Below are 26727 nucleotides of genomic sequence, written 5' to 3' on the forward strand. Positions count from 1 at the left end.
CAAGTAATGTTTTGTTGCATATAAAGTGTCATTGAATGACAAACACTTCATTGAAGAACCCCTGCTGTTGACAAATCACTGACGAAAGAGTGTAGACTTTGGCTTCCCTTGTGAAAAACATTTCTGTGCACGAAGCTGCTTGACTAACCACATAAGGGCACATCTTGGCCAAAGAGGATGATGTCATTATCTAAGCAAATTTCAAGTGTTTTTTTAATTTCTTTTAAACAGTTTGCTTCAAAAACAAGTGTACTGAGGAGGGATGCACGATATATCGGTGAACATATCGGAATCGGACGATATTAGCTAAAAATGCCAACATCGGATGTCCAGTTTAACGCCCCGATGTGCAGAACCCAATGTCAAAGGTACCATGCATACCTATAACGTAGGTACTTGACCGCAACTTAACCCTGTTTCCTAAAGCTAACGTTATAAGCAGCCAGCTAGCTTCATCTGACTAGTAAGGCTCGACCGCACCGGGTTGTGATGTGAAGCTAGCCACAATAAGGATTAGGCACAATAGTGGAATTTGCGGTTTGCCTTCAAAATAAAATGTATGCCATTGACAGTAATGCAAATGAATACAAATAGTAGAATTATGCCATACTTTTATTTTGAAGACTAACTGCAAAGTCCACCATTGTGGCTAATCCTTATTGTGGCTAGCTTCACATAGATGGGTCCGACCACAATTAATCAAATAAGAACTGTCTTATAAATTAGGGTTATTTTAGATGACACCTAGATATTTAGTTAGCTAGCTAACTATAGATACTGAAATAGATGTCATGTTATTTGACACATCAAAGTGTTATTTGACGTGTATCTTTTTTGACACGCAAAGACCTGAACAGCATTCCATAGAAATGCTGGTTGAGAATGAAACTAAACAAATGAATCAGCACTAGAGCTCGACCGATTAATCGGAATGGCCTCTTATTTTCAATGACGGCCTAGGAACTGTGGGTTAAGTGCCTTGTTCAGGGGCAGAACGACAGATTTTTAACTTGTCAGTTCGGGGGATCCAATCTTGCAACCTTACAGTTAACTAGTCCAACGCAATACAGACCTGCCTCTCTCTCTCGTTGCACTCCACAAAGAGACTGCCTGTTACGCAAATGCAGTAAGCCAAGGTAAGTTGCTAGCTAGCACTTGAACTTATCTTATAAGAAACAATCAATCATAATCACTAGTTAACTACACATGGTTGATGATATTACTAGATATTATCTAGCGTGTCCTGCGTTGCATATAATTTGACTGAGCATACAAGCATATAGGTATCTAAGTATCTGACTGAGCGGTGGTAGGCAGAAGCAGGCGCGTAAAGATGAATTCAAACAGCACTTTCGTGCGTTTTGCCAGCAGCTCTTCGTTGTGCGTCAAGCATTGCACTGTTTATGACTTCAAGCCTATCAACTCCCGAGATGAGGCTGGTGTAACCGATGTGAAATGGCTAGCTCGTTAGCTCACGCTAATAGAGTTTCAAACGTCACTCGCTCTGAGCCTTCTAGTAGTTGTTCTCCTTGCTCTGCATGGGTAACGCTGCTTCGAGGGTGGCTGTTGTCGTTGTGTTGCTGGTTCGAGCCCAGGGAGGAGCGAGGAGAGGGACAGAAGCTATACTGTTACACTGGCAATACTAAAGTGCCTATAAGAACATCCAATTGACAAAGGTTAATGAAATACAAATGGTATAGAGGGAAATAGTCCTATAATAAATACAACCCAAAACTTCTTACCTGGGAATATTGAAGACTCATGTTAAAACGAACCACCAGCTTTCATATGTTCTCATGTTCTGAGCAAGGAACTGAAACGTTAGCTTTCTTACATAGCACATATTGCACTTTTACTTTCTTCTCCAACACTTTGTTATTGCGTTATTTAAACCAAATTGAACATATTTCATTATTTACTTGAGGCTAAATTGATTTTATTGATATATTATATTAAGTTAAAATACGTGTTCATTCAGTATTGTTGTAATTGTCATTATTACAAATAAAAAACGACCGATTAAATCGGTATCGGCTTTTTTGGTCCTCCAATAAAATCGGTATCGGCGTTGAAAAATCATAAACTGTCGACCTCTAATCAGCACAGCAAGTAAATGAAATAGGTTATGATTATGTTTTACTGGTAATGGGAACATACATAAATGCCAACAAAATAACTTTTTGGTCAGAGTGGTGTGTGTAACCTTTATTTAACTAGGCAAGTCAGTTAAGAACACATTTTTATTTACAATGATGGCCAGGAAGACGCTGGGCCAATCATGGCCGGATGTGATACAGCCTGGATTCAAACCAGGGACTGTAGTGATGCCTCTTGCACTGAGAAGCAGTGCCTTAGACCGCAGCGTCCATGTGTGTGTGTTAACTATTTAACTGTACTGGAATGCTTAAAAGGCCGCTAAAATTGTAAATATCGGATATCAGTTTGTTTGTTTTTGGCAAGGAAAATATCAGATATCAGCCAAAAATGTCATATCAGTGCATCACTAGAACCGAGTGTTTTTTCTCTAATTTATGCTTTGGCCAATAAGTAAATGGCGAGTCAACAACATTATTTGGTTATGAGCAACCAGGTTATCAATTTTTTTAAATATTTTTTTTTTAACATGGAGGCAGCCACACCAACATGCTTGAAAATATGAAGTGTAGCACTTGGTGATGTGTTGCCCCGAACATAATGCTTTGTATTCAGGACATGAAGTTCATTTCTTCAATGCCTTATTGCAAACAGGATGCATGTTTTGGAATATTTTTTTATTCTGTACAGGCTTCCTTCTTTTCACTCTGTCATTTAGTTTAGTATTGTGGAGTAAATACAATGTTGATCCATCCTCAGTTTTTTCCTATCAAAGCCATTCAACTCTGTGACTGTTTTAACTTCTTGGTGACAGGTGGCAGTATTTTCACATCCAAATGAAATGCATGCCCAAATTCAACTGCCTGCAACTCATCCCCAGAAGATAAGATATGCATATTGAATCATGTCTGAGAGTTTGAATCATGTCTGTGAGTATAAGAGAACTTATGTAGCAGGCGAAACCCCGAGGACAAAACATTCAGATTTTTGTTTGTTTTTGAGGGCACTCTTTTCAATGGGTTTTCATTGGGAATCCAGATTTCCAAGGGACCTTCTTGCAGTTCCTACCGCTTCCACTGGATGTTACCAGTCTTTAGAAATTGGTTGAGGTTTTTCCTTTGTGTAATGAAGAAGTAGCCCTGTTCATAACGAGGGTCACTTCAAGTGTACTGTTAGATAAGAGGGGCGTGACCAGAAAGTTGGGGTCAGTTTGTTTTCTTACTGTATTGAACACAGATCATCCAGTCTTCAATTTGATCTATTATTTACTTTTAAAAAATACCTAAAGTTGTATTACAAAAGTAGTTTGAAATGTTTTGGTAAAGTTTACAGGTAACTTTTGAGATATTTTGTAGTCACGTTACGCAAGTTGGAACCGGTGTTTTTCTGGATCAAACGTGTCAAATAAATGGACATTTTGGATATATATCGACGGAATTAAATCGAACAAAATGACCATTTGTGATGTTTATGGGACATATTGGAGTGCCAACAAAAGAAGCTCGTCAAAGGCATGACTTATATTTGTATTTCTGCGTGGGTTGAAATATGTCTGCAGGATTGAAATATGTTTTCCCTCTTTGTTTACGGAGGTGCTACCCTCAAATAATAGCATTGTTTGCTTTCGAACAAAAATACTTTTTGAAATCTGACATGTTGGCTGGATTCACAACACATGTAGCTTTAATTTGGTATCTTACATGTGTGATTTCATGAAAGTTAGATTTTTATAGTAATTTATTTGAATTTGGCACTCTGCATTTTCACTGGCTTTTGGCCAAGTGGGCGGAGCGGTTAAAGTCACCATTGGCCTCATGGTGAAATCCCCGAGCGTTTTCCTTCCTCTCCAGCAACTGAGTTAGGAAGGACGTCTATCTTTGTAGTGACTGGGTGTATTGATACACCATCCAAGTGTAATGAATAACTTCACCACGTTCAAAGGGATATTGAATGTCTGTATTTTTTTACCCATCTACCAATAGGTGCCCTTCTTTGCGAGCCATTGGAAAACCTACCTGGTCTTTCTGGTTGAATCTGTGTTTGAAATTCACTGATCGACTGCGACCTTACAGATAATTGAATGTGTGGGGTACAGAGATGAAGTAGTCATTCAAAAATTGTGTTAAACACTATTATTGCACACAGAGTGAGTCCACGCAACTTATGTGACTTGTTAAGCAGATTATTACTCCTGAACTGATTTAGGCTTGCCATAACAAAGGGGTTGAACACTTGACTCAAGACATTTCTTTTCAATAATTGGAGAATTGTTCTGTGGTACAGGAAGGAAGCCGTTTGCATTCGGGGCAGGCTGGGAAGCAAACAAAGCCTTTGGAAGGTATCTCTCAGCGATATACAGTATACTGCCCTTGGTCAGTCAGGGTAATATGAGCTCTGTTAAGGGTTTTCCTCAGTGGGTCAACCAACCTGCTGCCCTGCCTGGTATTATTAGTCAGTCCAGTGTCAGTATCTGAGTCGTTTTACTGCCAGATAAGCAAATCAATAATTTTGTAGTAGAAGACACCAAAGTGCTTGAGTGTGTGTGTTAAAGTGAACTATCAGTCCCACATGTCTGATGAATGAAGCCTGGGTGCACTTATGTACATTTATTTGCAGGCCATAGTAACCCATGCCACGATGGGGGCCAGTGCGAAATGATCTCCCCTGCATCCCTCTCTCAGCCTGGACATCTTTATGAATGTGGATTTGACACATATAGGGGAGGGTATTTAGTATCATGTGTTCTCATGAGTGACAGATATAAATGGAATCCACCTGAATTCATTGACATCTCTTAAAATGATAGGCCTATAATTCATAAGATCTATATTTTTAAAGAATGTATAAAAGGATATCCCAATGCGCAGTAACAGAAGATAAATATCAAACGTTTTGTAATTTCATAGTAATCAGAGAAACTATAGCACAACTAATGTAGTATTTTCTGCGCCTTCACAGAGCAGCTTCAGCTTGCCAGCCATCCATTTGTCATAGGCCCATTGAACAGTCACGTGCACAGAGCACATACTGTCCCTGGTTGACTGGCTAGCTTGTGACCACATCTCAATGCCTGCTACTGTACAATGATTTATATATATACACACACACATTGGTACAGTAGCATGTCTGCAGCGCCGTTGTACATTGCACCGAGTGTTGATAATAATCTGGAATTGTAGCAAGCTAGTTATGAATATTTAATAATTCTAAAAATCGATAATTTATTCCACGGTAACACACCCCAATTATGAACACCCTATCCAGCCCAAATGAGTAACATTAGCATTAGAAGTTAACACTTGCTTTGTCTCGTGTTACCGAAACGTCTTCAAGTAATTTCCAACAAGAGTGGCGACATTGCCTAATTTCCTATCATGTTCCTCGAGCGAGTTCACAAGGTGGGTTAACGTTAGCTAGCCGGTGGCAACAATAAGGGCCGCATTCAGCTGCTGTCATCAGACATTAGTTACACTAATACGGATTGCATAGCAGTATCCTAACACAGGACTCCGGACCTTCTGCTCACCTCTTTCAGAAGATGAGCTGCTCAACTGACGTTAGCTAGCTAGTTTATTATGGATAGCATGCGCACGTACCTGAACGCGGGATCCTCTTTGTTGCATCTTGGGGGCGGCGAAAAGGCATTTCTTTTATTAAAAAGTTTATGGAAAAGAGTTGGAGGCATTTTGTACCAAATATTTAGGTACAGAACGTCTCGCTTTCTTTTAAATCCAAGAGCAACGCTAGTTCCTTGAAACTAATTCCATTTGTGTCGGAGTCATATGACAAGCATTAGTCACACGAGCTGCTTGGAAACCCACTACATGTTTCTGATTGGACGATGATCCACTGCTCCTTGTCGAAAATACTTGATTGGCTGATATTTTTGGACAAGCACCACGTGGTCAATAGAAATGCTGTGTTGATGTTTTGGCTTAAAGTTACCATCTGGTCGAGATACGAAATAAAATGTACATTAAAAACTCCTAAAACATAATAAAGAATCCATATATATCCCAGGCCAGGACACCGTAGAAGATGACATATTTTGATAAGTTAAAAATGGTTCATATTAAATTCCTAGCCTGAAACATACTGTATGTCACATGTCAAATAGCTCAAATACCAGCTCTTCTCCAACAGGGTGGTAATATTATCAATGTATTTAGTTAAACAAAATCAATGTACATTATGTATTACAGCAACAGAATTTCATACATGTTTATTTTTATTATTATTATTTTTAAACAAACAGACAACCTGTACATGAACTGTGAAAACATTCTCTTTTTTTTTTACAGAATTGTCCTAAAATAAATAATTAAACAAACGTACAAACTGCCTTTTTATTAGTGTTGTATATCTTTTACAATTGTGTATTGAATTACAAGTTTGCAAAACTATTTCAAAACATGCTTACAGGGCCTTGTGAGATGAATGTGTTGTGAAAATGACAGGTAAAATAAGGTTATATAAGAGCTTCAGCCAATGTGGTTTGTTTGCTTTCTCACCTCGATTGATGACAGCTTTAACAAGTTGTGGTAACTTTCCTTCCTGGTGGGGTGGAACCGGCACACCTTGCACAGCTGGTTCTGGAACTGCAGAGTGAATAAAGCACAATATTCAATAAAAACAATAGAAAATGAACAGATGTAGCAGCAGATTAATCATACTCAATAACCATCACTATAAATTATTATAACAAAACAGTATGTTTCATGGATAGGGTGGCAGGAATTGAGCACAATTTGAGCCCAATTTACAGCCAATGAATAGAGACAAGTTTTTCCTGGTCCAGTCACAATAGTCAGGAAAAGCTCCTGGTCCTACTCGTGGAAATGTTTGAAAGGACATGATGAAAGGTCTCATGAGAAAGGCATGACCTCTAATGGACATTTTGAGTAATGACATATTTCTTCAAGACATTTCAGTGCAGGGTTAACAGAGACCGAGGACGTGGAATTTACAGTTTGTTTTACAAAAATCTCCTGTGTAGAAATTGTGAGCATACCAAACAGCTTCATCCTCATCTTCAAATGCATCTGTCGAAGGTACACCAACATTGGTGAAAAATACCAGGCCCATGGTCAGTCAAACAACATTCTATGACAGCGACTCATCCAGATTGACCATTCAGAGAGAATGCTTACCCTCGGGGAGGAGTACCTCTGCCACAATTTTTGAAAGAAGTGTCCTTCTCGTCTGCAAAGTCAAAGAACTTGGTTTGCTCCGGGGAGTGTTGTGTGGGTCTTTTCTGGACTTGTGGGGCTTCTTCAGGGGCAGACGTCTCTCTGTCGCCCCCTGTGTTTCCGGTCCTCTCAGTGATTTCACTGGCCGTGTGGCCACTGACAGGCTCACATTGTTCACCACCATCTTCTCAGTGGTAACAGAGTCACTGAATGTTACTCTCTTCCTGCATTTGATCTTCCTGGGTCTAATCATCACTGACTTTGAGAGAAAGATTTCATTGCTAACATTCATACCCTATTTTTGTGTGTGTGTTTTTTAAAAAACCTTTATTCAACCAGGAAAAGCCCCTTGATACTCAGAGTCTCTTTTTCAGACGATTCACAATTTCTCTTGAGAATGAAACAATTTCTCTTTAAATGCCACTGAGATACAGACGGAATCTGAGAAATGCAAAAAGACAGGTGAGCGTTTTCATACTCGTGGTGTTTCCTTGGGGACTGAGGGCACAGTTACTTCTCCAGGTAAGGGTGTTCTTTCAATGGAAATAGGCACTGTACAGCTTGTCTACAAATACATGGGAAATAAATCATCAGTTCGATATGTGTCCTCCTGCTTTTGTTAGGTGTTTGACAGAAATAAGTCAATTATATATTATAAACAAAAAATATCAATGATAAACAAATCCCTAAAAATGTGTTTCTAATGGGCAGTGCTAAATGGCTGTGAACAAAGAAATGTCATTTGTTAGGATATACTGTTTCATTCTATGAAAAAATGAATGTGACATCTAATACATTGAATCCAATCTACCTCTTTTCCTGATCTTATCTATCATTCATTTTGGAGATGTCTGCAAAGATACAAATAACATTGTGCACACATAAAGAAGCATGGAATACTTTATATCCCAGGTTGGCAACGTTTCACTTTCCTTTTAAAAACGACACATTGTCTGTGTCCCATGGCAACCTATTAGCTAGATAGTGCACTACTTTTGACCAGAGACCAGTGAGCCATGGTCAAAAGTAGTGCACTATTTAGGGATCGGGTGTCATTTGGGACACAGGTTGTACAGTATGTCCAGTAGTGCACTGTATCCCTTACATATGATGGAGGACAGGTTAGAAGGCTGCTGCATATTCATGTCCTCAGCATGGCTGACATCTAGGATAATAGAGTTCTTCACATGCAGGTCCAATAGCTCCTCACTGGGGAAGGCCACTGTCTCTTCTAAACCGCAAGAACGATGGGATTGAATTAGTGTTGTAACGATACCAAAATTTGACTAACAATACATTACCAAGTATCACGATACTGAGTAGTAGGGTCTGCATCCCCGCTCAGCATGACAGATAAATAAATTAAAAATAAACTGATGGAGTAATAGAAGAGCAAACAGAGAGAAGCAGGTGAGTGAGGGCTGGTAGGGGTTGCGGAGAGAAGCAGGTGAGTGAGCGCTGGTAGAGGATGCTGGGAGAAGCAGGTGAGTGAGGGCTGGTAGAGTATGCGGAGAGAAGCAGGTGAGTGAGCGCTGGTAGGGGATGCTGGGAGAAGCAGGTGAGTGCGGGCTGGTAGAGGATGCAGAGAGAAGCAGGTGAGTGAGGGCTGGTAAGGGATGCTGGGAGAAGCAGGTGAGTGAGGGCTGGTAAGGGATGCAGAGAGAAGCAGGTGAGTGAGGGCTGGTAAGGGATGCTGGGAGAAGCAGGTGAGTGAGGGCTGGTAAGGGATGCTGGGAGAAGCAGGTGAGTGAGGGCTGGTAAGGGATGCTGGGAGAAGCAGGTGAGTGAGGGCTGGTAAGGGATACTGGGAGAAGCAGGTGAGTGAGGGCTGGTAGAGGATGCTGGGAGAAGCAGGTGAGTGAGGGCTGGTAAGGGATGCTGGGAGAAGCAGGTGAGTGAGGGTTGGTAAGGGATACTGGGAGAAGCAGGGCTGGTAGAGGATGCAGCTGGTTTATTACAGCTGCCACACATGATATGAGCATGAAAGTGAAGTGGATATTATTGGACCTGTGCATTCAAGAGACCAGTGGCTGTTGCTTAAATTCAACTGAATTTATAAACAAAACTGACTTTATACACATTTTATAACAGGCGCCAGCAGGTTCTTTAGATCGGTAGGGTTGAAAACTTCAGTAGTATCATATGAAACGGTACTATGGTATTCTAAAAATGTTGGTGTCATAAGTATCATGACGTTTTGGTATCGTTATATTACCATGGTACCGGTATACCATGCAACACTAGATTTAATAACCCATGTCAATCAACTTCTTACAGCATAGGCTGTCAGCCAGGTATTTTTACAGTGCCTGCTGAGTCCCAGACCAACACACACATACACACATATACACTTACACACCATAGACTTCCTCTCTGTGGAACACCTCAGGTGAGATTAGACTGCTGGTGCTGGTGTCGCTTGAGATAATATAGTCTGTCAGTTTCATCACAATCCAACAGGAGGGAGGAAACACCCATTGGCAAAACTGCACCTAGAAAATACATTACATTCAGTGGTCAGCTTTCTGACACAATTACAATCCAAAACATCACAGACCAAAAGGAGCAAAGGCCCTCCATCCCTTCACTCACTCACTGACAACAACAACAAAAAACATGTTCCAAACTCAACTTGCACGATCTTCTGTGCAGTGATAAGCTAGATGTCATGACTTCCGCCGAAGTCGGTTCCTCTCCTTGTTCGGGCGGCGTTCGGCGGTCGACGTCACCGGTCTTCTAGCCATCGCCGATCCACTTTTCATTTTCCATTTGTTTTGTCTTGTTTTCCCACACACCTGGTTTACATTCCCTCATTACGTGACATGTATATAACCCTCTGTTCCCCCCATGTCTGTGTGTGGAATTGTTTGTTGTAAAGTGTATGTGCATTTCTAACTGGTTTGCGACGGGTTATTTAAACCCGTTGTTTCTGGGTGCAGTTTGTTTTGCCTAAATAAACTGCTCTGGTTGTTACCTATGTCTGCTCTCCTGCGCCTGACTTCCATGCAGCCAGTTTACGCACATCGGAGGTGAAGCAAACTGGTTTTATTGAATGTTTTCAGTAATCAGGGGAGCAGTTGACGAGACAGATCTGTTGAGGTAAGCACTGTAATGGGATGTCAATGGGATGATCAGTCACTTTATTGTAGCTCCAAATCTTACCTGACTGCATCCCAAATGGCACCCGATTCCCCAATTTAAAGCACTACTTTTGACCAGGGCCCATATGGCTCTGCTCAAAAATATCGCACTATATAGGGAATAGGGTACCATTTGGGACTCACACTTATGACTGCTATTAATTGCTAAGCAGATGAAGCAGCTCACCTGTGGTTAGTGCATATTGACTCATTTATGGGTGTTGGGACCTTTTTTGCTGTGCAGAGAGGGGTTTAGCGAAGAGTCCCTTCAGTTCTGAGAATTAAACAAAAGATGTGCTTAATAACCAGCTTGTCTGGCATCCAGACCAATATGCTTCTGCCAGGCAAGTGAACAGGAACCATAGTAGGAAAACCTACTGATCAGCTATGAGCAGGGCTTAACTTTCTCTGCAAGGTAGATAATGAGCACACTGGGCTTGGTAATGAGCACACTGGGCTTGGGTTATTTTTTTGTCCACCAGATGTGCTGTAGGTAAATGTGTGTAGCTGGTTGTCAGAAATTGTTTTTCTAATAATGTTATAGATGGCTACTGTATATCTTATCTGTGTAGGAATACATTAAAATAAGTCTAGGGAGATATGGCCTTCAGGTATAATCATAGTAGCTCATATTGTAATTGTTCAAACAAAATACGAATACAAGCTAGCAAACGTGTTTGAGTGACCAGGGAATGACCCCTGCTAAACTAGCTACTGCTAGCTAGGCAACATACTTTTTTTGCCCAGGTGTTTCACTTGTTAGATCAAATTAGAAAGCCAGCGAATCAGAAAGATAGTTTGAACAAAATATGAATTAAATTATTAAAATATTGTAATTGGCCATAGCGATAATATTTCAATTCTGGATCTTCAGCAACTTGAATGAGCTCGAGCCTCTCGAGCTATTCAGAAATTATTTTGAATGGCGGTGTTCCCCCCCTAAAATGTATTTCTGTGACCCCTGCTGGTCATAAAAGTGAGATGCAAAAATAGAGTACACTTGTGCCAAAACATTTTTTATAATCACCCCATTTTATAACTAACTCATTGTTCTATCTGCCCTAACGCTGTACCAGGTTTGAAACATGACCTCACCTGGAGTCATGTCATCAGTCAAAGAAGGAAAAACAAGGAGTATTCAAATATCCAACATGTACAGCTTTATTCCTCTCCTGCCCATCATTTAGCTTTACTATAAAACATACTATTATTTATATATTTTTAAACATACTACATGATTATTTATATTCTGCCCTGTTTACATTCATCAGTTGGAATTTGACTATACATTTTCTATTGATTCCTCACCAGTCCCATGGTTTCACATGCAAAGAAAAATGGTTTACCTTTTATACTTTACATTAATTTACAAAAGTGCTGTACAAGCATGCTTGTTCTGCCAGATGCAATGTACACAATCCTCATACTCTCCCCTACATATGTCAATCACATCTTATCTGTGAAGTGGATTCATGTTATCCTCTGAACAGCTTGTTGGTAAGCAGAGACTTGTGATTGTGACTCAGGATTAAAAATAAAAAATAAATTCTGGTTAGATATTTACGTGACAGGTGTATTTGTCCAGGCAGAAATGACTGAGAGCGGCCTCAACTGGTGCAAACTTGAAAAACTTGCCCCAAAATAAGTGAGATGGAGGAGGACTACCAGCAACGGCCTATGGTCCTTATAGGAGCCAAGGGCTTAAATCAAGTATTTGTTTTTTGACACGGTATAAAAAAAAATGAAATAGTGTTTTACCAAATAAAATGAGCTGGATGTTGCAAATGCATTATATTAATCTGTGTGATGGACGCTATGATTTGAGCCCTGGCTGACTGTGTCACAACACTGTGTTAGCCTGCAGAGCTAAATCATGTAGGCATGTACTTTGTAGGCTAGTCTTCAGGCCTCAGTTCACTCAAAACCCAGTAAAATTAAAATTTTCTAGCCATTCCTTTGAGCTTGATTCGAAACCCTTACCCCCATGCAACTTCGATATGGAGGTTAATTGGTTAGCTGTAAACAGACAATGTGAGGTTCTACTGCCCACAAACATATTTCAGAGGCTCTGTAAGTGCAGCCTTTCCCCCACTAAAATCAGACATCAAATATGATGATGAAACATCATCTGAGGTACTTGAAGAAAATATACCCTATAGACCTTCAGCGCTCCACATTGTGGTTGTTGGCTGCTGAGAAGAAGCAGGCACTAGCATCTGCTAGCTCGACGTAGACTTTTGTTGTGCCATAGTAAACTTCAACCAATCACACAGCCACGCTAACTGTGTAAAGCTCAATAGACTCCAAAAGCACAGCCTGAACACTTCTATGGAGACTGTGCCACCTGTCCAACCATGGGCATGCTCATATTACCCTTTATCACTATCGTGATCATAGTTAACACTTTGTCTATATCGCCCAGCCAAATGAGTCAGTGTTGCAATGCAAAGGTAATCCTGTTTTAGTTTGATTCAGCATCGCTTGACATGGAAAATAAATAAATAAATAAATAATTCCAGAATTTATTTGATTTTTCTCTGCCCCATCCCCACCCCTAATCCCCATTCAATACAAGGATATGGTGATGATTCCATATGACAGAAAATTCAATAAAAGTTACAATTCATCTCACTACACGCAAAAAAAAACAAATCCATTCATATGCTTACATCTACATCTACATAGTGATACTTTGCGACCAAAATGAACTCCAAAGCCTATACATTTGTACTATGTAAACTCAAAATGTCAATGTCCATTTTGTTCTAACCTCCGTCAAATGGGTGGAGCTTGTCGATATCGACTACATGAGAAAGCCTTACAGTTTGACTGTCGACGGCCAGAAAATCCCAGGACAAATTTTGAAGTATCATGTAACAATAGTCCCAACAATGCAGAGCACACTGCATGCACTGCCCTTAGCCCATGTATGTATGTTCTTACCAGGCAAACTCTGAGCACATCATGTCGGGAAAAAAACTGATGCAATCTTTAAGTTATGTTTTGATAGGCCTACAAAGGAAAGAGGAACGTGCAGGCTATGTTGACTGTCTGTTGCTGACGTTTCTAGATGAAGAGGAGGCTGATTTGGTTGAAGATCTACATTGGCTGCCGTGGGGCAGCGGGCAGCACTCGGTCAGCGGGCGTCAAAAGAGAAATCGATTATTCCTTCCTGAACCACAGTCAGTAACTTGTTTGGCTGATTTGAGTCTGTTGTTGTGGTTTCATAGGGGTGAAGTGGAGTGAAGGGTAAATGTGAATGTGGAGTGATTGTTGCTGAGAACCAGGCTTTTAGTTTGTGGTCGTGTTTCACATGGAGATGTTTTCGTACAGGTCTTCAATCTTCTCCTTGAAAAACTCCCTCAGCTCAGGTCTCTTTGCTTTTAGTGTCGGAGTCAACAGGCCATTCTGTATCGAGAATAGCTCATTATGGACGTAGATGTTTTTCACCTTAGGAGAGAATGAAGACATTATAAAATGTAGACAGGATCCTGTGTCATCATCGAGTTCTCTTTCAGATACTTGTCATTTGTTAAAACGGAGTGTCAGTTGCCCCCACCAATGAACACCTCACAATTTACACACCCACCTGCTCAAACGAGTGGAGGCCGCTCGCCTTGCCCAGTCGCTGCAAGTCTTCCATGATGGCTTTCTTCAGGACCTTTACACAAACAGAGACACACCACCACCACACTATGACTCTCGAAGATGATACCGTGTGTTGTGCCAACCTATTCAACAAAGGGCCCAACTCTTAACAAAAAGGTGTTCAATAGGGCACCCTTTCATTTTGTTTAATCAGTTTACTGAGAATCTAGGGCTATTTCTCTATTCACATAACACATAGTTGACACCTTTCATCATGGCAACAAATGGAACAAACACACCATTGAATGTAGACTAATTTAAAATCACATACAGTATTTTTACAGAGGTCCCGATAGCTCCCCTCCATGCCTTTCTTCAGGGCCCAAGCAGGCATTGTCTCTGGGTCAGGAACAACTATGGCAACCAGACAGGACTGGAAGAGTAACAGACCATATAGTATATGAACATTAGAAGTTAGAAAGGGGAGAAAATAAATATATACAGAACCAGTCAAAAGTGTGGACACACCTATCAATCAAATGTTTTTATAAAGCCCTTTTTACATAATTTACTCATTCAAGGGTTTTTCTTATTTTTTTAAAACTATTTTCTACATTGTAGGATAATAGAGAAGACATCAAAACAATGAAATAACACATATAGAATCATGTAGTAACCAAAAAAAGTTAGCAGTAACCAAAAAGGTTTTGACTCAAAGGAAAGGCTAGCAATTATAATTTTAGTGGTGGTTGAGAGAAAAGTTAAAATATATTTTAGATTCTTCAAAGTAGCCACCCTTTGCCTTGATGACAGTGTTGCACACTCTTGGCATTCTCTCAACCAGCTTCACATAGAATTTATTTCCAACAGTCTTGAAAGAGTTCCCACATATGCTTAGCACTTGTTGGGTGCTTTTCCTATATTCTGGGCTCCAACTCATCCCAAATCATCTCAATTGGGTTGAGGTCTGGTGATTGTGGAGGCCAGGAGATCTGATGCAGCACTCCATCACTTTCCTTCTTGGTCAAATAGCCCTTACACAGCCGGGAGGTGTGTTGGGTCATTGTCCTGACGAAAAACAAATGATAGTGGGACTAATTTCAAACCAGACAGGATGGCATATCGCTGCAGAATTCTGTGGTAGCCGTGCTGGTTGAGTGTGCCTTGAATTCTAAATAAGTCACAGACAGTGTCAATAGCAAAGCACCCCCACACCATCACACCTCCACCTCCATGCTTCATGGTGGGAACCACACGTGCAGAGATCATCCGTTCACCTTCTCTGTGTCTCACAAAGACACGGCGGTTGCAACCCAAAATTTGGACTCATCAGACCAAACGATAGATTTACACCGGTCTAATGTCCATTGCTCGTGTTTCTTGCGCCAAGCAAGTCTCTTCTTAATGGTGTCCTTTAGTAGTGGTTTCTTTGCAGTAATTCGACCATGAAGGCCTGACTCACGCAGTCTCCTCTGAACAGTTGTTGAGATGTGTCTGTTACTTGAACTCTGTGAAGCATTTATTTGGGCTACAATCTGAGGTGCAGTTAACTCTAATGAACATATCCTCTGCAGCAGAGGTAACTCTGGGTCTTCCTTTCCTGTGGTGGTCCTCATGAGACCCAATTTCATCATAGTGCTTGATGGTTTTTGAGACTGCACTTGAAGAAACTTTCAAAGTTCTTGACATTTTCTGGATTGACTGACCTTCATGTCTTAAAGTAATGATGGACTGTCGTTTTTGTTTGCTTATTTGAGCTGTTCTTGCCATAGTATGGAATTGGTCTTTTACCAAATAGGGATATCTTCTGTATACCTTGTCACAACACAACTGATTGTCTCAAGCTCATTAAGGAAATAAATTCCACAAATTAACTTTTAACAAGGCACATCTGTTAATTCAAATGCCTTCCAGGTGACCACCTCATTAAGCTGGTTGAGAGAATGCCAAGAGTGTGCAAAGCTGTCATCAAGGCAAAGGGTGGCTACTTCGAAGAATCTCAAATATAAAATCTATTTTTATTTTTTTTAAACTTTTTTGGTTACTACATTATTCTATGTCTTCACTATTATTCTGCAATGTAGAAAATAGTAAAAATAAAGAAAAACCCTTGAATGAGTAGGTGTGTCCAAACATTCACTACCGTTCAAATGTTTGGGGTCACTTAGAAATGTCCTTGTTTTCTTTGGAAAACATACATGAAATGAGTTGCAAAATGAATAGGAAATATAGTCAAGAGGTTGACAAGGTTATAAATAGTGATTTATTTTGCACCGGGGCCTCACACTCCTCTTTCTATTCTGGTTAGGGCCAGTTTGCGCTGTTTTGTGAAGGGAGTAGTTCACAGCGTTGTATGACATCTTCAGTTTCTTGGCAATTTCTCGCATGGAATAGCCTTCATTTCTCAGAACAAGAATAGACTGACGAGTTTCAGAAGAAACTGCTTTGTTTCTGGCCATTTTGAGCCTGTAATCGAACCCACGAATGCTGATGCTCCAGATACTCAACTAGTCTAAATGCCAGTTTCATTGCTTCTTTAAACAAAACAACAGTTTTTAGCTGTGCTAACATAATTTCAAAAGGGTTGTCTAATGATCAATTAGCCTTTTAAAATTATAAACTTGGATTAGCTAACACAATGTGCCATTGGAACACTGGAGAGATGGTTGCTGATAATGGGCCGCTGTACACCTATGTAGATATTCCATAAAATACAAATCAGAAGTTTCCAGCTACAATAGTCATTTACAACATTAACAATGTCTACACTCTATTTCTGATCAATTTGATGTTATTTTAATGGACAGAAAAGTGCTTTTCTTTCAAACATTTCTAAGTGACCCCAAACTTTAGAACGGTAGTGTATATATAATTTTATGTTTTTTTTCTTCTGGATTATGGAAATTCTCCTGTGACTCCATTTTCATACATACATCTCTCTATGTATATACACACACACACACACACACACACACACACACACACACACACACACACACACACACACACACACACACACACACACACACACAAACATCACGGGAGGGAATGAGCTGGTGAAGACTGACTAGAACTGGGTGTGTTCAAGTCGTCGATGACCAATGCTCCCAAAGGAGCTACAGTATGGACCTAAGTAAGTCTGTGTCTCTATGAAACTAGCTGTACATAAACAGTGGCAAGCATATACTGTGGCATTAAGAAAATCCACTACTGACTTGACTGGATAAGTGGTTTATAAACAAATTGAGCGACATACAGTGCCTTGCGAAAGTATTCGGCCCCCTTGAACTTTGCGACCTTTTGCCACATTTCAGGCTTCAAACATAAATATATAAAACTGTATTTTTTTGTGAAGAATCAACAACAAGTGGGACACAATCATGAAGTGGAACGACATTTATTGGATATTTCAAACTTTTTTAACAAATCAAAAACTGAAAAATTGGGCGTGCAAAATTATTCAGCCCCTTTACTTTCAGTGAAGCAAACTCTCTCCAGAAGTTCAGTGAGGATCTCTGAATGATCCAGTGTTGACCTAAATGACTAATGATGATAAATACAATCCACCTGTGTGTAATCAAGTCTCCGTATAAATGCACCTGCACTGTGATAGTCTCAGAGGTCCATTAAAAGCGCAGAGAACATCATGAAGAACAAGGAACACACCAGGCAGGTCCGAGATACTGTTGTGAAGAAGTTTAAAGCCGGATTTGGATACAAAAAGATTTCCCAAGCTTTAAACATCCCAAGGAGCACTGTGCAAGCGATAATATTGAAATGGAAGGAGTATCAGACCACTGCAAATCTACCAAGACCTGGCCGTCCCTCTAAACTTTCAGCTCATACAAGGAGAAGACTGATCAGAGATGCAGCCAAGAGGCCCATGATCACTCTGGATGAACTGCAGAGATCTACAGCTGAGGTGGGAGACTCTGTCCATAGGACAACAATCAGTCGTATATTGCACAAATCTGGCCTTTATGGAAGAGTGGCAAGAAGAAAGCCATTTCTTAAAGATATCCATAAAAAGTGTCGTTTAAAGTTTGCCACAAGCCACCTGGGAGACACACCAAACATGTGGAAGAAGGTGCTCTGGTCAGATGAAACCAAAATTGAACTTTTTGGCAACAATGCAAAACGTTATGTTTGGCGTAAAAGCAACACAGCTCATCACCCTGAACACACCATCCCCACTGTCAAACATGGTGGTGGCAGCATCATGGTTTGGGCCTGCTTTTCTTCAGCAGGGACAGGGAAGATGGTTCAAATTGATGGGAAGATGGATGGAACAATACAGATGAATAGCCAAATACAGGACCATTCTGGAAGAAAACCTGATGGAGTCTGCAAAAGACCTGAGACTGGGATGGAGATTTGTCTTCTAACAAGACAATGATCCAAAACATAAAGCAAAATCTACAATGGAATGGTTCAAAAATAAACATATCCAGGTGTTAGAATGGCCAAGTCAAAGTCCAGACCTGAATCCAATCGAGAATCTGTGGAAAGAACTGAAAACTGCTGTTCACAAATGCTCTCCATCCAACCTCACTGAGCTCGAGCTGTTTTGCAAGGAGGAAAAATTTCAGTCTCTCGATGTGCAAAACTGATAGAGACATACCCCAAGCGACTTACAGCTGTAATCACAGCAAAAGGTGGCGCTACAAAGTATTAACTTAAGGGGGCTGAATAATTTTGCACGCCCAATTTTTCAGTTTTTGATTTGTTAAAAAAGTTTGAAATATCCAATAAATGTTGTTCCACTTCATGATTGTGTCCCACTTGTTGTTGATTCTTCACAAAAAAATACAGTTTTATATCTTTATGTTTGAAGCCTGAAATGTGGCAAAAGGTCGCAAAGTTCAAGGGGGCCGAATACTTTCGCAAGGCACTGTATATAATGAATTGGCTTGACCTGATTATCTATGTCCTCTGGCAACAAACAGAAAAACTAAAACTGCATGGGTTTGGTTTAGAGCACATGGGTACAGTCTGGACACAGAGACGTCTAGGTATCCTCAGGTGGTTCTGGGTCCAGTGACCATCTCTCATAATGCTCAAGCAACGAAACCACGTGCTGTGATGTGATAAGGAAGAGAGGTGGTTAGGGAGGTAGGTTAGTTCACCTGTAGACTGTCACCATGGACGTAGAGCTGGGTCACAGGCTCACAGCGGATGTAAATGTTCTCTATCTTCTCAGGGGAGATGTACTCTCCCTGGGCCAGCTTAAAGATGTGCTTTTTCCGGTCAATGATCTTTAGTGTACCGTTCTGAGGAGTGTAGGGGACAGGAGAGAAGAGGGCAGACGTCATAAGGAGATAAGGAAACAGGTCTGAATCCTGTCTTGAAATACGCTCATACCTTACATTTTAACAGAGATACTTGTGAATCGGATTCAACCATAAAATAGAATATTGTACAAGGATGGCAAAGAGATGTTTGAGGAATTGTCTTTGCAAGTGAAGGGTCATAGACAAGCGGGTGTACGTACAGGTAACCATTTCCCTATGTCTCCTGTGTGGAGCCAACCGTCTGTGTCTATCGTTTCAGCCGTCCTCCCTGGGTCTTTAAGGTAGCCCTTAAAAACATTGGGCCCTTTCACACACACCTAATGGATGATTGGAGGGAGGGAGGGAGGGAGAGAGAGAGAGAGAGAAAAACAAAGTGATAATTAAGGAGAATATGTTCAGCACCCAACTATCATTTTGACTAATGCTAACATATTGTACATACAGTGGCTATCAGAAGTATTCACCCCCCATTGCATTGTTTCACATTTTGTTGCGTTTCAAAGCAGGATTGAAATGAATTTATCCCCCACTATGCTTGACAATAAGGAGGGAGTTACTCATTGATGGGTTGTGTTGGATTTGCCCCACACCTAAGGCTTTGCATTAAGGCCAAAAAGTGTATTCCTTTTCTCTCCCTTCTTCAGTATTACTTTAGTGCCTTCTGTCATACAGGATGCATGTTTTGGAATATTTGTTACTCTGTACATTTTCATTCTTTTCACTCTGTCATTTAGGCAATTATTGTGGACTACAATGTTGTTAATCCATCCTCAGTTCTTCCTTCACAGCCATTGAACTCTGTAGCAGTTTTTTTTTAAATTCACCAATTGGCCTCAAGGTGACATCCCTGACATCCTTCTTTCCTGCAGCAGATCAGGAGGATGATTGCATATGTGTTGTGTCTGGGTGGTTTAATACACCATCCACGGCATAATTATTCACTTGACCAATCTTAAAAAGAGATATTCAATGTCTGATATGTTATGGTTACCCATCACTGCCCTTCTTTATGAGGCTTTTGAAAAGCTCCCTGGTCTTTGTAGTTGAAATTCAATACTTCACTGAGGGACCTTACAGTACGTTGTATGTACACATGGAGGACAGAGGAAGGGATAGAATCAAAAATAATGTCAACCCCTATTATTTCACACAGAGGGAGTCTTATTTTGTGATTTGTTAAGCCAAATTCTACTCCTGAAATAATAAAGTCTTACCCAAACAAAAAGGGTGAACACTTTTGCAACTCTATTTTAGTTATTACATTTGTCTTAGTTTGTTAACATTTGTAGAATTTTCTTTTCACTTTGACATTGAGTTCTTTGTGTAGGTTTATTACAACATCAACAACAAAAAATCACAACCAAATCCATTTGAATCCTACTGTCACTGAACAAAATGAGAACAAATCCATGGTGGGGTGAATAATTATGATACCCACTATAGCCTCAATGACCAACTGTCTGTGACCCTGTTCAAGTACAGATGATCAACAAAAAAATATCCTTGACGTTTCATTCAACTCACCTCTCCTTCTCCTTTGGCAGCAAAGTAGTTCTTTTCAGCCACATCCACCAGCTTGATGAGGTTACATGGCAGTGGTGCCCCCACATGACCTAGAGTTAGTCATCACAACAAGCACAAATATGAGCAAAACATTTTTTGAGTTTACAGACAGCACTAATTGATGTCTTCATTTGTTTGATTCAAGTTACATTACTCAGTAAACTAGCTGCCACCAAAAATTATGCATTACAGTATAATGCCCAAAAAAAGCATATATATAGCTGAAAATACAAAAACGTAGCCCTCTTGTTTATTTTCCAAAACCTAACACACAAGTGTCAAACTCATTCCACGGAGGGCCTAGCGCCATTTGCACACACTGTATATAGACATTCTTTTTTTCTATTGTGCTATTGACTGTACGCTTGTTTATACCATGTGTAACTCTGTGTTGTTCCATGCACCCCGCAAACTCTAGTAACCACCTCTAGTACAGCAGACACTGAACTACAGATGCCAATGGAACAACAAATCGGGTGAACAACACAATTCACAGTGAACCAATGGACAGGCGGATGAGATGAGACCAGAAAAACAAGGAGGAAATGAAATTGCGCACCGGTACAACACTACACAAACAAAAAGCCAAATAGTCAACCTTTCCCTAAAGCATCTTGAACCATCGGAAGTATCCCTCCTGAATCGAGGTTCGTCTTTTGTTCCCATTAATGACTTCATCTCTGTAGACCTTCAGACATTTTTCAGAACAATCAGATTACAGGAGTTTTTTTTGTTGAGAAGTGAGGCTCAATCAGACTGAAACTTCTACATGCCACTTCCCTCTGACTCCACCTACAATGAACAGATCAGAGACATTGGAGGAAGCATTCAATCACAAAATCATAGATTTAAAAAAATGAAAAAGTACGAGTGTTAAGGTATTTCCAACACAACCTCACACGCCCTGTTCTAAACTTAGCAAAAAAAGTTTATTTTCAGCAAACATTACATATGTAAATATTTGTATGAACATAACAAGAATCAACAACTGAGACATAAACTGAACAAGTTCCACAGACATCTGTCTAACATAAATTTAATAATGTGTCCCTGAACAAAGGGGGGGGGGGGGGGGTCAAAATCTAAAGTAACAGTCAGTATCTGGTGTCGCCACCAGCAGCATTAAGTACTGCAGTGCATCTCCTCCTCATGGACTGCACCAGGTTTGCCAGTTCTTGCTGTGAGATGTTACCCCACTCTTCCACCAAGGCACCTGCAATTTCCCGGACATTTCTGCGGGGAATGGCCCGAGCCCTCCGATCCAACAGGTCCCAGACGTGCTCAATGGGATTGAAAAAAAAAAAAAAGTCTGCCTGATACAGTAAAACTGATCTCAGCGGTCCACGAAAAGGGTTCACTGAGGTACAATAACTGCACTCTTCGCCGAGCTCTTCGCTGGCCATGGCAGAACACTGACATTCCTGTCTTGCAGGAAATCACGTACAGAACGAGCAGTATGGCTGGTGGCATTGTCATGGTTATGTCAGGATGAGCCTGCAGGAAGGGTACCACATGAGGGAGGAGGATGTCTTCCCTGTAACACACAGCGTTGAGATTGCCCCTGCAATGACAACAAGCTCAGTCCACCTCCAAATCGGTCCCGCTCCAGAGTACAGGCCTCGGTGTAACGCTCATTCCTTCGACGATAAACGTGAATCCGACCATCACCCCTGGTGAGACAAAACTGCGACTTGTCAGTGAAGAGCACTTTTTGCCAGTCCTGTCTGGTCCAGCGACGGTGGGTTTGTGCCCATAGGCGACGTCGTTGCCGGTGATGTCTGGTGAGGACCTGCCTTACAACAAGTTTACAAACCCTCAGTCCAGCCTCTCTCAGCCTATTGCGGACAGTCTGACCACTGATGGAGGGATTGTGCGTTCCTGGTGTAACTCGGGCAGTTGTTGCCTTCCTGTAGCTGCCCCACAGGTGTGATGTTCGGATGTACCAATCCTGTACAGGTGTTGTTACACATGGTCTGCCACTGCGAGGATGATCAGCTGTCCGTCCTGTGCTCTCTCACAGTACGGACATTGCAATTTATTACCCTGGCCACATCTGCAGTCCTTACGAGGCTCCGCCTACGCCTAAGGCACGTTCACACAGATGAGTAGGGACCCTGGGCATCTTTCTTTTGGTGTTTTTCAGAGTCAGTAGAAAGGCCTCTTTAGTGTCCTAACAGTGACCTTAATTGCCTAAGCTGTTAGTGTCTTTTTTAAATTTATTTTTATATTTTGAATTTTACCCCTTTTTCTCCCCAATGTGGTATCGTGGTATCCAATTGTCTCATTGCTACAACTCCCGTACGGGCTCGGGAGAGACGAAGGCTGAATGTCATGCGTCCTCCGATTCACAACCCAACCAGCCGTACTGCTTCTTAAACCAGCAATGTGTCGGAGGCTACACCGTGCACCTGGCAACCTTGGCTAGCGCGCACTGCGCCCAGCCCGCCACAGGAGTCGCTGGTGCGCGATGAGACAATGAGATCCCTACCGACCAATCCCTCCACAACCCGGACGACGCTAGGCCAATTGTGCGTCGCCCCATGGACCTCCCGGTCGCGGCCGGTTACGACAGAGCCTGGGCGCGAACCCAGGTGCCCCGCTGCAACCCCGCTGCAGTACAGCGCCCTTAACCACTGTGCCACCCGGGAGGCCCAGCTGTTAGTGTCTTAACAGGTTTATGCTTCATTGAACAAGTATGGGAAACAGCATTTAAACCCTTTACAATGAAGATCTGTGAAGTTATTTGAATTTTTACAAATTATCTTTAAAAGACAGGGTCCTGAAAAAAACAATGTTTCTTTTTTTGCTGAGTTTACATGGTGCCTAAGCTACACAAGAACACGGATAACCCTCTGGGCAGACCCATCATGTCAGGGATTGGGAGCCTAATTTAGAATAGCTCACTCTGTCAACCACCTGAAACCCATTGTCTCAAATCTGCCATCTTATCTCAAAGACACCGGTGACTTTCTAAAACTATTGACTGACTGATTGGGATAACAGAACAGTGTTTCTACGTGTCTTTTGACGTTCAGTACACTGTACACCGTCATTCCTTATGAACTAGGAATTGAACGCTGTCCATTTCCTTGACATGAGAACCCAAGCCACCCTCTTCTTTCCTAGCTGAACCCATGAGGTTGATGGTCACCAAATACTACTTGAAGTTTGACGATGCCTACTTCCTGCAGTGTAGCAGGACTGCCATGGGCACAAGGATGGCATTCAACTTCACTAAACTGCACCTCGGATAAGTGGAAAAAAGTTCATTCTAAACCAGAGAGCCTGGTTGTTTGGAAATGCTACATTGATTACATGTTTGTTGTCTACAAGGGTAACACTACACTTCCTGGTGTCCTTTCATCAATTTCTGAATTTCATTACAGGACACCTGCGAGGGAGGTCTGGACTTCCTGTACGTAGGCGTCACCAAAACCGGTACCTCCCTCATCTATTCAGAACGAGCACCGACAAACAACTTCCTCCATGCTCAAAGTTAACAACATAGGGTCAGAGCTTCTGCTTCAGTCAAAGTGCATTCGACAGAAGATTACAGATTTAGAGCAAAGGGCTACAATCACACATGGTTAAACCAGGTAAACTCGTGGAAATTCCTATAGCACAGCTACTGAGCAAGCCCAAGAGCTAGATCCTCCATCCAAATGGTCACTACCTACACTGAGCAAAGTCCAGAACTCCTAGGCATCATCAAAAAATGTTGGCATATTCTCTGCTTAGACCCAGCTCTAGGCAATACATTTCAGCAGCCTCCCACTCTGCTTGACATAGGGCTAAAAACATTTAAGACAATGTTGTCCGATCTGATGTCAGCCAAAGCGCAAACAAGACCAGCATCCTGCCTATTCCCCCCAGCAACTACACTTGTGGCAATTGTACCCAATGCCAGTAACACCAAATGTATGATGTTTCCTGCACCCCAGATCGGATCGTGACCCCAAATTCAAAGGTACCATCAACTGCAATGATCTATGTGATTTGCTGCCTGTGCAACTTATTTAACGTAGGCGAGACCTCAAGGAAGTTACGCACTAGAATGTGTGAGCACCGAAGTGCATTCAAAGTGATGACCTCAACAGCCCAGTGTCCCTCTGTTTAAAAAAGAGAGGACACTCACCTTGTGAGTTATTTTGGAATTGAATGAGTTAGCAAAAACAAACGCTGTTGCGACGTTGACAAACACCGACAGCCCAGAGAGATGTTCTGGATCAATCCCTTAGATACTTTAGTCCCCAGAGGTCTTAACCTAGAGAAGGACTATAGTGTGTTTTTGTGAATGCCCCCCCCCCCCCCCCCCCCTTAAACAAAGTGATACTTTGGCTATTGGAGCCATTTGTACTTCATATACATTCTGGAGAAAAGCGCACTATTGTTAGAACCAGTTAGTCCTTTTTTGCTTTTAATGTTCTCCCTAGTTTTATTTAACTGTAATTTTTCCCCCCTCAAAACCTAATTTTCTATAGTAGTGGTTTTACATCAATTATATTTACTGCCTTTGAAACATGCTCCCCTTCCAATTGTTTTACTGTTTTCTTTTCTGTATTTTACCACTAGGTGGAGACATTGACCACAGTACCCCTCACCCTGTATAGTCTGCCCTTTCGTTAGCATCACCAGTTGAAGAGTTTTCTCCCTAATTGGGAAAGAGATAACTAGTCAGTTGTACAACTGAATGCATTCAACTGAAATGTGTCTTCCGCATTTAACCCAACCCCTCTGCATCAGAGAGGTAAGGTGGTTGCCTTAATTGACATCCACGTCTTCTGCGCCCGGGGAGCAGTGAGTTAACTTGCTTCAGCACCAAAGCCCAACATCAACGTACCACTTTCACATGTTGATGGACGGGACACGAGCTATATTACTTTTACAACTTACAATGTGCATATGAGCCACGACAATATTTTGTGGAAATAGGCAATACTTCCTGATCCAAACTAACACTGAGCTAGCCCACTGATTAGGTACTGTAAGAGCACAGGGCCTTATTATGAGCGTGAACTGATTGGCTTTTTGAATAACATGATCCACTCCTGCCCTGTGAAGAAAGGACCTATCTGCTGGTAACCGCAACAGCAAGTTCTGCCTCGTGAAATAATAAGAGGCAGACAGGAGAGGATTGACGTCTGCGTTCGGAATTGGCTCCCTGTTCCCTATATAGTGCATGGTTTAAAGTAGTGCACTATATAGGGAATACGGTGCCGTTTGGGACGCACAGAGGATTTAATGGGTTGATGTCTGGGTTAGGTGTTTCAGTTCCTTTAACAACCATTAAACCACAAGTAACTGCAGCTCATTACTTTCCCAGTGTGACCTTTGGCCGTGGCTGTTTCACCGAGATAATAAAGTGTGTAAGTTATCATGCTGCAACTACGAACCTGTTGTAAAACACAGAACAACAACAGGTTGCGTGGGTAAATACTGGATGTGATCCACAGGCCTTTGAACCAAATCTGGTCAGGTCTACCGACCCGTCACCCCTGTTCTCACACGTTACAGAGGGGAAATGGTTGTGGTCCTATTTGGGCGTCTGAGCAGCACGCTGCAGAAAGGGGACCCCTGCATCCCATAGCCACAGAGCCGAAAACATCAAACCTCAACGGTTGTGTGAGGCTGAAAGCATGTCACTCTGACTAATAACACCATCTCCTGGCGGGCGATACGATAATGTGTTCCCGACACGCAGCATGTTATCTCTGTGTAATTTTGTTTCCACTATAGTAAAATTGGAGACTTTCGCCCAGTGGTGCAGGATAAGGTGTTTATATTTTACAGAAAACAAATGAACATCAGACTTTCAACATGCTCGGCACTGACACAAATGACTGACGATTGGCTGAAAGAAAT

At 41.5% G+C, this 26727-nt stretch overlaps 2 protein-coding genes across 4 annotated transcripts in view; both read right to left on the bottom strand.

The window, feature by feature from the left end:
- The window catches only part of LOC139420790 (folliculin-interacting protein 1-like), a 34269-nt gene extending 27480 nt beyond the window's left edge, over window positions 1-6789 (bottom strand). For 2 of the 3 annotated variants that reach the window (XM_071171059.1, XM_071171057.1), the window contains exon 1: window positions 5691-5878. In XM_071171059.1, the coding sequence (XP_071027160.1) occupies window positions 5691-5779 (89 nt within the window). In that variant the 5' untranslated portion in view covers window positions 5780-5878. Of the gene's footprint in view, window positions 1-5690; window positions 5879-6605 lie in introns of those variants that run through there. The other variant, XM_071171062.1, reaches the window with a different exon arrangement.
- Window positions 6790-12172: 5383 nt separating this feature from the next.
- Window positions 12173-26727, bottom strand: part of LOC139420792 (long-chain-fatty-acid--CoA ligase 6-like) — a 45823-nt gene continuing 31268 nt past the window's right edge. Inside the window, exons 16-21 of the mRNA XM_071171065.1 lie at window positions 20827-20915; window positions 19503-19619; window positions 19138-19281; window positions 14343-14444; window positions 14013-14084; window positions 12173-13873 (exon numbers count right to left, since the gene is read on the bottom strand). Of these exons, the coding sequence (XP_071027166.1) occupies window positions 13733-13873; window positions 14013-14084; window positions 14343-14444; window positions 19138-19281; window positions 19503-19619; window positions 20827-20915 (665 nt within the window). The 3' untranslated portion in view covers window positions 12173-13732. The remainder of the gene's footprint in view (window positions 13874-14012; window positions 14085-14342; window positions 14445-19137; window positions 19282-19502; window positions 19620-20826; window positions 20916-26727) is intronic.

This window comes from Oncorhynchus clarkii, chromosome 12, assembly GCF_045791955.1.
Source record: "Oncorhynchus clarkii lewisi isolate Uvic-CL-2024 chromosome 12, UVic_Ocla_1.0, whole genome shotgun sequence".
In the NCBI taxonomy this organism is placed as follows: Eukaryota; Metazoa; Chordata; class Actinopteri; order Salmoniformes; family Salmonidae; genus Oncorhynchus; species Oncorhynchus clarkii.